This window comes from Salmo trutta, chromosome 9 (assembly GCF_901001165.1).
Source record: "Salmo trutta chromosome 9, fSalTru1.1, whole genome shotgun sequence".
Classification (NCBI taxonomy): domain Eukaryota; kingdom Metazoa; phylum Chordata; class Actinopteri; order Salmoniformes; family Salmonidae; genus Salmo; species Salmo trutta.
Genome location: NC_042965.1, coordinates 4,497,724 through 4,512,908, shown reverse-complemented (window position 1 = coordinate 4,512,908; position 15,185 = coordinate 4,497,724). Strand labels below are relative to the sequence as shown.

The following is a 15,185-nucleotide window of genomic DNA, read 5'->3' as shown; positions in this document are numbered from 1 at the left end:
CACCATACAGATACACTATCAATATACATATACCCTATCAACATACAGATACACTATCAAGATACATATACCCTATCAACATACAGATACACTATCAATATACATATACCCTATCACCATACAGATACACTATCAATATACATATACCCTATCATCATACAGATACACTATCAAGATACAGATACACTATCAAGATACAGATACACTATCAAGATACAGATATACTATCAAGATACAGATACACTATGAAGAAACATGTTGGCTCCCGAGTGGCGCAGCTGTCTAAGGCACTGCATCTCAGTGCTAGAGGCGTCAGTACAGATCCTGGTTCGATACTGGGCTATATCTGATACAGATACAATATTAAAAAACAGATACACTATCAATATACAGATACACTATCAAGATACAGATACACTATCAAGATACAGATATACTATCACCCTTCATATACACTATCAACATACATATACACTAGCAATTCAGATACACTTTCAAGATACAGATACACTATCAACATACAGATACACTATCAATATACATATACCTTATCAAGATACAGGTACACTATCAATACACATATACACTATCAAGATACATATACAATATCAACATTCTGGTACACTATCAACATGCAGATGCACTATCAACATTAAAAGTACACTATCAATATACAGACACGCTATTAATGTACATATACACTAGCAATTCAGATACACTATCAAGATACATATACACTATCAACATACAGAAACACTATCAAAACAAAGATACACAATCAATATACAGATACCTTGTCACCATATAGATACACTATCAAGATACAGATACCCTATCAATACACAGCTACGCTATCAAGATACAGATATGCTTTTAAGATACAGATACACTATCAAGATACAGATACACTATCAACATTCTGATACACTATCAACATACAAACACACTATCAAAATGCAGATACACCATCAATGTACATATACACTAGCAATTCAGATACACTATCAAGATACACTATCAAGATACAGATACACTATCAAGATACATATACACTATCAACATACAGATATACTATCAATATGCATATACACTATCAACATACAGATACACTATCAAGATACAGATACACTCTCAAGATACAGATACACTATCAATTTACAGATACACTATCAAGATAAATATACACTAGCAATTTATATACACGATCAAGATACAGGTACACTATCAAGATACATATACACTATCAAGACTGTCACGTGTGCTCCCTTTCTGGCCTCTAGGTCACCAGGCTGCTCATTAGGGCACACACCTGTCACCAGCGTAAGGCGCATAATGACATTCACCTGGACTCCATCACCTTCTTGATTACCTGCCCTATATATGTCACTCCCTTTGGTTTCTTCCCCAATCGTCATTATTCCTTTTCCTGTTTCATGTCGTTGCGCTGTTTGTGTCACGTATTTGTTTCATTTATTTATTAAATGTATTCACTCCCTGAACTTGCTACCCGACTCTCAGCGTACATCGTTACAGAATGATGACTCACCAAAGGGAAGCATCAGGAAGTGTTTGTTTTTGTGTTGGACCTTGCGGGCGCTGCAGGATTTCAATCCTTCATGGCGTAGTGTGTTACCAATTGTTTTTTTGGTGACTATGGTCCCAGCTGCCTTGAGATCATTGACAAGATCCTCCTGTGTAGTTCTGGGCTGATTCCTCACCGTTCTCATGATCATTGCAACTCCACGAGGTGAGATCTTGCATGGAGCCCCAGGCCGAAGGAGATTGACAGTTCTTTTGTGTTTCTTCCATTTGCGAATAATCGCACCAACTGTTGTCACCTTCTCACCAAGCTGCTTGGCGATGGTCTTGTAGCCCATTCCAGCCTTGTGTAGGTCTACAATCTTGTCCCTGACATCCTTGGAGAGCTATTTGGTCTTGGCCATGGTGGAGAGTTTGGAATCTGATTGATTGCTTCTGTGGACAGGTGTCTTTTTTACAGGTAACAAGCTGCGGTTAGGAGCACTCCCTTTAAGAGTGTGCTCCTAATCTCAGCTCGTTACCTGTATAAAAGACACCTGGGAGCCAGAAATCTTTCTGAATGACAGGGGGTCAAATACTTTTTTCCCTCATTAAAATGCAAATCAATTTATAACATTTTTAACATGCGTTTTTCTGGATTCTGGATTTCTCACTGTTCAAATAAACCTACCATTAAAATTATAAACTGATAATTTCTTTGTCAGTGGGCAAACATACAAAATCAGCAGGGGATCAAATACTTTTTTCCCCTTACTGTATGTATCTTGATAGTGTATCTGTATGTATCTTGATAGTGTATCTGTATGTTGATGGTGTATCTGTATCTTGATAGTGTATCTGTATCTTGGTAGTGTATTTATACCTTTATAGTGTATCTGTATGGTGATAGTTTATCTGTATCTTGGTAATGTATATGTGCAAAAATTGCATTCTGTGTATGTCTTTTCTTTAGCCTTAAGTCTTGATCCACCAGTGTTCAGATGTTAACATATTGGCCACAACTTCACCCCTCTGCCAAGCCCAGTGATGGTGCTCTGTAGTGTGCTGTGTATGTCAGCTGTATTAAGGTGAGGCGAGAAGAGGGAGCGGGCAGGACTTATGCATACTAATGGGGGAGGAGGAACTGGACTAATGGGTCTTAATGGGCCTGGGGGTACACACACTGACCTCTCCTCAAGTGGTGCCACCCCACTCTACTCCACTCATGCAGCCCCTACACCCCCATAACTCACCCTCAACACACACATAGCAGCGAGGGGGCAACTAGGAGGAGAGGAAGAGGTAGAGAGAAATTCAGAGAGAGAGAGAGGAGGAGGCGGAAGCTGTTAGCATTCCATTTTTATTATGACATTTCACAGTCATCCGATTTAATGTCCCCTGACCGGATTGTCCGTCCTGCAGACGGTGGGGATGAAATGTTATTTGGAGCGTTGATAAAAGGTGAGGCTCCTCCAAGATGACAGCAAGTCATAAGGCTCAGCGTGCTGACATTCATTTTCACCATAACAGAGATGGAATAAGACGTCACGGTGACAAGCTGTCAGTCAAGCCGGGGCCCCGCCATATTACCATCCCCTCCTCCCCCTTACTCACCCTCGCCACATGCTACCACCCCCCCCTCTCTACCCCACCTCCCCAGCCAATCCCTGCTGGCGGGTAGGAGGTTGAGGGTGGGGTGGAACCTCTTCAGTAATGGGGCTAGGCTGAACCCAGATATAGAGAGAGAGAGCCTCGTCAGCTTGGTAGCTGGGAGGATGGAGGGTGAGAAAATATATTCCACAGCCTTTCATTAAAAAAATAAAGAGGCCTCATCTCCTGAGCTTTTCAATCTATCTGCCTGTCTATTGAGTGGGCCTGAAAAGGCAGCCACGCAAATCAGAAATTCCTCTGCTATGGAAATGTTCCGGCTTCACAAATCAGCCATGTTTTTTTTTTCTTTCTCTCTCTCTCTTTTAGGCCATCCCCAATAATCACAAATAACAAGCTGTCATATCTTCAGAGAAATCATGTATTAAACTTATGTGGAAAGGTTTTTTTCCCTCCTTCCTCTCCTCTCATCTTTTTTCGAAGGCTTTTCAACAATAATATCGCTGGAAACAGGCAGAGGCTGATAGAGTTTATAATAAATTAAGTCTGTAGCCTGGCCCTGACTCGAAAATTTAAATTATAATTACTCCTCTGGGTATGTAAGGGGTTATTGCCAGAGAGAGAAATAAATTGAAGTGAAGTGCGTTTTCACTGCTTTTAAGACACGCCAGCATGTCTCTCAGTACGGCCTCAGTGCATGTCTTTGTGTGTGTGCGTGTCAGTTTGTGTGTGTTTGTCGTTGTGTGAATGCTTATGCCGGGACACACACACATTGACCTCCTCAGCTCTTTTCTTTATCTGTGCTGCCTGCCTGTCTGACCTGTGTGAAGTGACAATGATGCTGGTGCTAACATGGAGATATGTGTTTTCATTGAGTGTGGAAAAGGTCACAGAGAGAGTGGAGGTGTTTTTGTCTGTCTGTCTGTCTGTCTGTCTGTCTGTCTGTCTGTCTGTGTGTGTGTGTGTCTGTGTGTGTATATATATATATATACACCAGTATGGCCAGTAAATAAGTGATGGTACCCAGTATCTATCACATCACTGCCTGAATACCAGTCATGCCTCAGTGGGAGTGGCTGAGCTCTGCAATATCTCTATTATCAGTAAATGGTGTGTTTCTCGCTCTTTCTCTCACTCTTTCTCTTGCTCTTTCGTTCGCTCTGTATCTCACTCTCGCTCTTTCTCTCGCCCTCTGTCTCTCTCTCTCTCTCTCTCTCTCTCTCTCTCTCTCTCTCTCTCTCTCTCTCTTTAACTCACAAAATACAGAAGGTAATGATGTTATTCTGACACGAGTGTTAAAATAAAAAAGAGACAGAGAGGGGGGAAACGCTGACTGGCTTGACAATAAAAGGACATTTTGCCAGTGCGACTCAACTTGATGTGACCGTTTGAATGTCAGTGGTGAATTGCTGAACTCAAAAAGGCTGAGCTTAATGTACTCAATGTACTCTTCACCCCTGACCCCTGACCTCTATCCTGCAGAGTGTACTGAGGTCGTTCCACAACCTGAAAGATGTGGGTATGGTCCAGGTGAAGGTCATCAGAGCAGAGAGGCTGATGGCAGCAGACGTCACAGGTAAGTCAACTACAACTCCTTCAATTGACATGAAGGCCTTCTTCTCGGCTATCAAGAGTGAAGCATTTTAGTAAATCTGTCACTTAAAAACACACCTGCTTGTCTGTTAGTTTCTACTAAATTGAATCTTCCCATGCCAAGTGTATAAAACATCAATCCATCAATGTAGTTTAATTGACAATGGCCAACAAGAACCCATCGAGACAGTATCTAGACTACAGAACATCTTATTTCTTTTGGATTTAATTAATATACGGGAGAAGCTTAATATATACCACCAAGTCTCCAAAATATTTCTCTGACATCCTAGTTTCTCCATTAATTCCTACTTTTAATGAGGTCTACAGTGGACAGGCCTACTGTACTGTTTCACAGTGTGTGTTATCTAGTGGAAGTGAAGTGGGAGTGAGTTAGCTTGGACCTTATTCAGGGGAGAGGACCCACACACATTAGCAGCTAGAGCCACACTCCTCCATTTCCTTGTTGGAGATAGCGAAGCGGCAGTAACAAGGGCTAATGGCTCTGCCTTTGTTTTTTTACCAGAGAAACAAATGGAAATCCCTCCGCTATGTGCTGCTGACCTCAATACAGAACTCATATCTCAGTCTGGGTTTTACTGTAGCTATTCTACAGTTAAGTATTCAGCCACTTTCAGTCCAGAACTTCTGCAGAAATGTGTTTCTTGTGTAATGATGGACAAATATGGCCTACGATAGGGAAGTGCATAGGGTAGCCATCAAACCATTTAGTTCAACAGAAGTGCAGTGCCACAAATGTCCTTTGAGTGAAGTTGTGTGTCCTCTTTTCATGCATTGTACTCCGGTGGTGTTGCCAGTGCGAGCACTTGTGGAGAGCTAGGCACTGTCAAGTATCACCATTTTGAGTCTCTCTCTCTCTCTCTCTCTCTCTCTCCCTCTCTCTCTCGACCACCCCATCTCGCAGATGGTTTGCGCCATCCTCTAGCCCCACCCCTTCAGATGGTCAGGTCCACCACGCTGACCTGCTGACCTTGCCTGGCTGTTCCAGTGTGTGTGTGTGGTGCGTGTGGTGTTCCCAAGGGAATGAGAGAGGGAAAGACAGGGAGAGAGAGATAGAGACCATGAACAAGAGATAGAGGCCATGAGCGAGACCATGAGAAAGAGAGAGAGAGAGACCATGAGAGAGAGACCATGAGAGAGAGAGACCATGTGAGAGACCATGAGAAAGAGAGAGACCATGAGAGAGACCATGTGAGAGACCATGAGAAAGAGAGAGAGACCATGAGAGAGAGACCATGAGAGAGAGACCATGAGAGAGACCATGAGAAAGACCATGAGAGAGAGAGACCATGAGAGAGAGAGACCATGAGAGAGAGAGACCATGAGAGAGAGACCATGAGAGAGACCATGAGAGAGACCATGAGAGAGAGACCATGGGAGAGAGAAACCATGAGAAAGAGAGAGACCATGAGAAAGAGAGAGACCATGAGAGAGAGACCATGAGAGAGAGACCATGAGAGAGACCATGAGAGAGAGACCATGAGAGAGAGAGACTGAGAGAGAGACCATGAGAGAGAGACCATGAGAGAGACCATGAGAGAGAGACCATGAGAGAGAGAGACCATGAGAGAGAGAGACCATGAGAGAGAGAGAGACCATGAGAGAGAGAGACCATGAGAGAGAGAGCATGAGAGAGACCATGAGAAAGAGATGCCATGAGAGAGACCATGAGAGAGAGACCATGAGAACGATAGAGAGACCATGAGAGCGAGAGAGAGACCATAAGTGAGAGAGATAACATGTGTGAGAGAGACCATGAGTGAGAGAGAGACCATGAGTGAGAGATGCCATGAGAGATACCATGAGAGAGAGACCATAAGAGAGACCATGATAGCGAGATTGAGAGTGAGAACATGAGAGAGAGAGAGAGAGAGAGAGAGAGAGACCTTGAGAGAGAGAGAGAGAGAGAGACCATGAGGGAGAGAGAGACAGTGAGAGGCAGATTTTTTCCATTCCACTCCAATTCACACCCAGTCTCTCAATTAAATTAAATTTAAGGGGCTTTATTGGCATGGGAAACATATGTTTACATTGCCAAAGCAAGTGAAATAGATCATAAACAAAAGTGAAATAAACAATACAAAATTAACATTACACTTAGAAAAGTTCCAAAAGAATAAAATAATTTCAAATGTCATATTATGTCTATATACAGTGATGTGCAAATAATGATGTGCAAATAATTCAAGTACAAAAGGGAAAATAAATAAACATAAATATAAGTTGTATTTACAATGGTGTTTGTACTTCCCTGGTTGCCCTTTTCTTGTGGCAACAGGTCACAAGTCTTGCTGCTGTGATTGCACACTGTGGTATTTCACCCTATAGATATGTGAGTTTATCAAAACTGGATTCTTTGTGGGTCTGTGTAATCTGAGGGAAATATGTGTCTCTAATTTACATTTGGCAGGAGGTGCATCTCAGTTTCCACCTCATTTTGTGGGCAGTGTGCACATAGCCTGTCTTCTCTTGAGAGCCAGGTCTGCCTTTTCTCAATAGCAAGGCTATGCTCACTGAGTCTGTACATAGCAAAAGATTTCCTTAATTTTGGGTCAGTCACAGTGGTCAGGTATTCTGCCACTGTGTACTCTCTGTTTAGGGCCAAATAGCATTCTGGTTTGCTCAGTTTTTTTTGTTAATTCTTTCCAATGTGTCAAGTAATTATCTTTTTGTTTTCTCATGATTTGGTTGTGTCTAAATGTGTTGCTGTCCTGGGGCTCTGTGGGGTCTGTTTGTGTTTGTGAGCAGAGCCCCAGGACCAGCTTGCTGGGACTCTTCTCCAGGTTCATCTCTCTGTAGGTGATGGCTTTGTTATGGAAGGTTTGGGAATCGCTTCCTTTTAGGTGGTTGTAGAATTTAACGTCTCTTTTCTGGAGTTTGATAATTAGTGGTTATCGGCCTAATTCTGCTCTGCATGCATTATTTGGTGTTTTCCGTTGTAGCGCGGAGGATATTTTTGCAGAATTCTGCATGAGGAGTCTCAATTTGGTGTTTGTCCCATTTTGCGAATTCTTGGTTGGTGAGCGGACCCCAGACCTCACAATCATAAAGGGCAATGGGTTCTATAACTGATTCAAGTATTTTTAGCCATATCCTAAATGGTATGTCAAATGTTATTTTCCTTTTGATGGCATAGAAAGCCCTTCTTTCCTTCTCTCTCTCTCTCAGGAAGTCTGTCCCATCGCTCCTCTAATTGTCGCGTTTACATGGAGTACCTCTACTCCAGCCCAGTAAAATAACTGAAAATAGCCTCTAAAACCAACAATCCCATTTGATGAGGTGCTCTTACCTGTGTGAGTACCACCCGTACTGTTCCAGCCCTTCCGAGACACACAGGATCTTCCCAGTGATGGAGGCATGCACATCAATTTACTGCATCAATATAAGAGGAACTTTGCTTATTCTCGGAGGATCAATCTTTGTAATGGTATTTGGTATACAGTAAAACGTGCGTTGAGCTGAGGCTTCAATATTACTATGTAACAGATTGTTAATGACACATATCAACACTTTGCAAGGGTGCAAGCATGCACTTGACTGAGGGTAGTCATAGGGGATGTAGTGATGACAGTAAGGGATGTGTTGAGACTCTCAAACACTGCAGTGTAAAGCACGCTGCTTTCAACATCTCTAAAAAGGAACTCAGACTTGCCGTCTAGAAGACAAGGGCATCACCTCAGTTCCACCGCTTTGCTTAGCTCAGTTTAACACGCTTATCTAACTGGTGCCTGAAATTAGTTTGAAGCTCTCGCCGTGAACCCAGCCACGATATGGAAAATGAACCCGGGGAGGAGCGCTGGTTGGCCGTTTACCTGGACCGTCAAAGTAGCCCTCAAACCTGAGCGTGTAATTGGCTGAGACAGCCGCCTCTGGTGCTCTCCATTAAGGTGAAAGTTCATCGCCGGCGACAACCGCTCACCACCGCAGCCACATTGACTGCATATTATTAAAGGAGAACACCGTTAGAGGGGGAATATTTTCTCTTCTTCAAAACATTTGGTGATTGGATTTCAGTTAATTGTAGCTCATTCGAGAGTAGTATCTTTTATATTCTAGTGACCACACAAATAGCACGAACAAATGGGTGCTGATGCAGTAATTTAGGAAGACGTAGTATATTGTTCAGAGTTTAGAAAAAGAATCCCCAAAAACGTGAAACAGGAGCACTTTTTAATTTTTTTGGCGCCGTCATACTCAACACTCCCCGGTGTTTTCTGGAAATTCCCAAAATTCCCAAAATTCACAAAAACAACATCAGTTTTCGCCAACTACACAATGATTTCATTTTAAATGGATTATACTAAATGAACAAAGTGTAGAGCATGTCATGTTGTAAAAGGTGGACCCGCTCTAATAAATGATAGGGAGTTATTCCGTTTATAATGATGTCGCCTGGTAGGAGCTGAGTGTCAATATCATCTTGAAGCGTACTGGCGGATCAATACGGGCCACAAATAGATGCGAGAGGCCACACCTACGGCTCCACATTGATCACTGTGACATTTGTTTAGCTCTCCCGCTAAATGTCCTGCCCTTGTCACAACATTAGAAGAAACTCACAGGAACCAATGGAGCCGTACCCAACGCGTCGCCTCGGCGGGGAATTGGTGCGTGAACCCAAATTCAGCCTCGCCTTCAACCCCGTTTGTTCTGTTATTAACTGAATTATTAAAAGCAACCGCACACTCTTGAAGTCATTTTGTTTCCCGTTACGCTCTTGGGGAATTTGAACGGGATGTGTTTCTCTCTCCCTGACCTAGCTTTTAAGAGTGATCTTCTTGAACAAACAGCAAAAGTGTTCCCAACAGTTCTGATAAAAGTATAGATCAAAGCTGGAATTAAGAGTTTGTTTGGGGGGGGGGGGCAGTCCTTTACAAAGAAACAGTAACATGTATTTCCATACACAAACACAGAATATATAGGACATTGGTTGGGATTAGTACAGTGTGATACTCTCTGGAGAAGTGTTCAACCATTATGTCTCTATTTCATGGCTTTCAAATTGTGTGTTTTTCTTTTAAACTCCAAAACTTTCTGGAACGTTTCCTTTGAAAGTGGAGAATTACAGAAGACCAAATATTCTGCCAAATATTACTTTTGTTAATGCCGCTGATGATATATTTACTGTACAGCTATCATCTCCATGGTGTCTTGCGTCATGCTACTCATTGAACGGAGAATTATTATGTCAGCCTGTCTTTCTTTTTTTGGAACACCGCAGCTCAATCAGGTGTAAGAGCACTGACTATCCAGTAGCAGCTCACTTTGTTGAAGCTGACCATCCAATCTCCTCCCTCAAATACACAGGCGTTGAGCATGTTGCTCTACCAAGGAGAGGAGGTAACGTTGAGATCCTACTACTACAAAGGGAGGCTTACTGGATATCCTATCTAAAAACATTGACCCCTAGTGGTCTGAGTATTGACTTTGATCTCAGGCCCTTCTTATGAGCAATTCTCACTTTTATGAACAAGTCTTATAAATGTATATATTCTTTCTACAGCTTGTTAGCGTACACCTGATATGTTCCCCCTGCTCATTATACATTAAGGTTGAACCAAAAGATTACATGTAGCAAATATGAAATGAAATACAAAACAATTATGTGAAATTGAATTAAACAATAATGTATGTTGATGCTACTATGATGTACAATATTCAATTATGTTTCTATATGATAACAATAGCGTAATATATTTAATATGCCATAAACAATTTATTTTTTTAGATCTTACTTTTTTAACAGTTTCACAAATTCATTTGAATTAACTTAATCGTTATGACACACCCCTCATTATTGTCATTGGTTGCACTAATTGCACTGTTTGTCTACATAACCTGGTTCAAGTATTCATGACATCACCCTGAGGAAGGCACAGTAATACCGAAACGTTGGTAAATACCCATTAAATGTGACTTCCTTTATTTCGATAGTCTGTCTTAAACATGCTGCCATCACATGATTTGGCTTAGTATACAATATTATGTATGTCCGAAATATCAGAACCAGTAATATAAGTGATAACACATTGCGTAGATAATGTGTAGATAACGTCAGTCTTTCTGTGATAGTGAAATGACATCAGTGTGTTCCTCTTGCGCCGTCTCGACGTCTCTCCACCTGTTTGGAGTAACTTCCACCAGAGTTCACCCACTTCACCTCACCAAGTCTGTCTTACTAAACTCCCAAGCTCCTCTCCCCCCTCCCTGCCTCTTCTCAGTCCCATCCCTGTCAGACAAGGTGCCCCAGGCAGAGATTCCGTAGTGCTTATCGGTGTCCGAGCGCTAGGATCCTTGTAGCAGGGCCGGTGATATAGTGTAGCATGGGGTAAAATAAATGTATCACATCATTACTGCAGGTGATAAATGGTGGCTGGAGCTGTCATGCGGTGAGGAGGGTGAGGAGGAGGAAGAGGGTGGGGAGGAGCAGGAGGGCTTTGTGGCTGGTAATTCTCTGATCAGCTCCTGGCTGTTTCCCTGCGCCTCTTTATCAGGTAGAAAGCTAGCGCTACTGCTAACCACCATCGCTGCTTCCTCCGTAGGCTCCGTAGGCCAGCCGACACTGGATTAGACAGGAATAAACCAGACAGAGATAAAGCTAATACGGCTCCTCTTTTTATCGACATGTCTCTCCCTCTCTCTCTATCTCTCTCGTTCTGTCTCCCCCTCGCAGGCAAGAGTGACCCCTTCTGTGTGGTGGAGTTGAGTAATGATCGGTTACAGACACACACCGTCTACAAGAACCTCAACCCCGAGTGGAACAAGGTCTTCACCTTGTGAGTACACTTCTGTACCCCGTGTTGCCACAGACGTACCCACTCACGATCTCATACTGGGTTGTCTCTCGATTTTTCTTTCTCTGTTTTTATCGCTCTCCGACACATGCCGTTAGTTGATACACACACACACACACACACACACACACACACACACACACACACACACACAAATCAAATTCTGTTTGTCTTAAATATACTGTGGTGTCAATTGTGTTACACCTATACCTAATAAAATAAGACAAAAAATCAGTTATTTTAAGTATTACAATATATTATTAATACATTGACGGATAACCATATGCCTCAATTGTATTGTTATCATAACTTTAATACAAGCGATGATTGTAACAATACAATTATAGCTATTACATTTACGAAAGATTAAAAAAACAGCCTCATTTTTTACAAAAATTCACATTCCCAGTTATCTCTGTTTCCAGTTAGGCCATGTATTTACATTTGCCATAGGATGTTGTAAAAATGTAAGCGTTACAATGTAAATGTTATTGTGGAATGCACATAACAATGCACATTTTCAATTATGAATTCTCATCTTTCTGCAAATATCTCGATTTATCGTTGTGGGGATTAAGCACATTTTCTAAAACATCTTGATTGAATAATACAATCAAACACTGTCATTTCCCATGTATTTTCATTCAACTAGCCAAACAATGCACAGTGAATGCACTTAGCCTTCTGTAAATCATAAAAATATATTTAAAGAAAAAAATATCTACTTTATATTTCGTTTTGTCTTTTCTTTTCATTCTTTTATGGGGGGGGGGGGGGTACAGGTACAAAAACAATTAAAGAGTTGCATCCGATGATAACCCCAACCCTTTCCCCTTTTCAGTCTCCATCCACCCGCCGGGGTCCTCCCTCCCCAAATCTATTTATTTGACAGTATTATTGATTATTCATACATCGATACGTCTCATAGAAAACAAACATAGCTAATGCTAGTAAACCCGTGGAGATTGAAACTCTGAGGTCTACGTTTCATTCCCTGCTTAATCTTTCCGCCTATTAATGTATTTTTTGATTGACATGCTATAGTTTTCATTGGATTCTAATACATGACCATGTACGTATGTTGATATCTCATATCCATATTATTTATTCCAAATCTTCTTTATGGGGAAATACACTAGCGAATTCCCGTGGAAAGCTGGGTCATAGAGTCATCCTTAGCGCAATGCTGCGCCTCTCTCGCTCTCTCTCTCTCTCTCTCTCTTTAAGAGTAACCTCCTTTCTTTCCATCAGCATCCTCGCTAGCCTACTTTTCAAAGATGACATTTCGTAACCGCGATTCCCTTCCTCCTACATCTCACGCACTCTTTAGTTGAGCACAAAGGTCATAGAGGACTGTAGTTTCATCGTGCTATGAGCGCTGTGGGAGACCTCTGATTGTAGTGGTTTAATTGTTGTTCTGTGGCGAGCAGTAACGTGAAGGACATCCACTCAGTGTTGGAGGTGACGGTGTACGACGAGGACCGAGACAGGAGTGCAGACTTCTTGGGGAAAGTGGCCATCCCTTTACTAAACGTGAGTCCTCCTGATGAAATGTATCTGCTATCTATCGCCTCCCCTTGGGGAAATACTGTTGAAAAAAAAACACAACATTTTTTTGCAACTGTGGATGAGACTGTGTTATCATCGAGAGAGAGAGAGAGAGAGGGAGAGAGAGAGAGAGAGAGAGAGAGAGAGAGAACGTGGTAATGTTGGGCTGATTCCCCAGGATAGTTAATTTCTCCCTGACAGTGCTGTGGTGGTAATGAACAGGTACTTGTCAGAGTTGCCACAGTTGTTTTGGGCTCTCTGTCAGATGCAGCAGCTGGGGTTCAAAGGTGGCCCAGGGAGTGTATTCAGCCGGGTATTGCCAGACAGACGGCTGTCATGTCCCTCTCCCGCAGATTCAAAATGGTGAACGGAAAGCCTACGCCTTGAAAAGCAAGGAGCTGACAGGGCCAACAAAAGGGGTCATCTTTCTCGAAATAGACGTGATTTTTAATGCTGTAAGTCTCTCTTTTTTTCTTCTCCTCCCCTTTTTTCCTACTATGTCCCCCCCCCTACACACACACTCCCTCCCCGCTCCAGAACTGTCGTCTTTATGCTGTTTGTCCTTCCTCCCCTGCCGTCCCTTGTCCCCCGTCCTCATTTTCAGTTGAATTATCGAACACTCCCACTCAGCTGCCTTTGTTCGCCCATTTATTCTCACTGTGTGTGTCCTGCCGGCGGCCATCTTAGTTCTGTGTGTGATGGAGAGAGCTCTCGCCATAGCCCGTGACACAGGGCATATGTACTGCCATGACTCTCAACAACATACATGTACATATGTATGCATTTAACACAGTCAATTCAGAAATCTGTCTATGCCATATTGTGAACGATCCCAATAGATATAGGACCATATTGTGTTATTGTAATAATATCCCACCATTGGCTGTGTTGATTATGTGTCTATTATTCCCACACCAGGTGAAGGCCGGTCTCAGGACATTAATACCCATCGAGCAGAAATACATTGAGGATGAACCCAGAGTGTCCAAACAGGTAGGTCAACACCAACACCCTCTAACCTGCTGGCCCGTTTAGCTCGGCGTCTACCACCGTCCTCCATTATATTACAAATGTTAACAAAACCCAACCGGTCTTGAGTGGCATCTTGTGAGGCCACAACAGCGTGGGCAGGAGGGAGAGAAAAACGTCCCCCTCCCCCCCGGCTCTCTCCTTTACTGTGAGTGGTGAATAGAAATGTCAAGCTGTCAGCTCTGGGGGTGTATAAGTAGATTGGCCATCCTTAGTTGGCCCTCTGTGCCACTGCTGATTTGCACTTCATTGTCACACCGCTCAATGTGGCGGTCCCACAAAGGGCTGAATCGTGGGGGCTTGCCCACATCAGACGTGTCACATAAACGCCGTTTGGGCTGAGCAGTCACCCACTCTTATACCCTTTTGTCTCTCTCCCCTCCTCTTCCCTCTCGCTCTCCTTCTTTCTCCCTGTGCCAAAAGATGCCCACTCTGCACTTTCCCCTGTGTGATCCTCCCCGTCCACCCTCCCTGTTTGCGCTTCTCTATTTTCATCTGCACTTCACCTCTGACTCGTAGAGATGCCCCACGTCAACGTCTCTGAATGATGATGTCATCGATTGCTTTAGAGAGATTTCCCCGTGAGGGCTCTTTTGTGTTGGTCTAGTCCCTGCTGTGGTCCGCTGCCTGTCCTTACACACACACACAAACCCCAAAAGTTGCCCGTTAAATACAGACATTATATGACATTATAATTAGACGGTTGATATCTGAATGCAGGATATTACCAGAGCCAGGACCTAAGCAGGAAAAACTCCATGTCGTAGTGTTAGCCTATAACTAGGGTCCAGAGTTTTTCCTGGTCCAGTCATGTGATCATGGGAAAACTCCTGGCCCTAGATATTAGTACTCACGTTGGTTGCAACGAAGTGTGTGTAGCAAATACAGTAGAGAGAGACTTTAGAGCAGTCCTTCTGCTGCTAGTTACAGTAGTGTGATCAAAGCGTGGCCGTGTGAGACCATGCGGGGATGCGGGTGACTCAGAGTGCTGTTGTCTGCAGGGGATGGATGTCCCCAACAGGACACCGTAGACACACAGTCATTCTCAGTTCACCACTACTCTTCGTTGAATAA

General features: G+C 42.9%; 1 protein-coding gene across 8 annotated transcripts in view; it reads left to right on the top strand.

Moving 5' to 3' along the window:
* Nucleotides 1–15,185, top strand: part of LOC115199754 (multiple C2 and transmembrane domain-containing protein 1) — a 213,760-nt gene that overhangs the window by 141,738 nt on the left and 56,837 nt on the right. For all 8 annotated transcript variants that reach the window (XM_029762162.1, XM_029762161.1, XM_029762159.1 and 5 more), the window contains 5 exons: nucleotides 4,609–4,702; nucleotides 11,414–11,516; nucleotides 12,965–13,067; nucleotides 13,436–13,537; nucleotides 14,001–14,075. In XM_029762162.1, coding sequence (XP_029618022.1) covers nucleotides 4,609–4,702; nucleotides 11,414–11,516; nucleotides 12,965–13,067; nucleotides 13,436–13,537; nucleotides 14,001–14,075 — 477 coding nt within the window. The remainder of the gene's footprint in view (nucleotides 1–4,608; nucleotides 4,703–11,413; nucleotides 11,517–12,964; nucleotides 13,068–13,435; nucleotides 13,538–14,000; nucleotides 14,076–15,185) is intronic.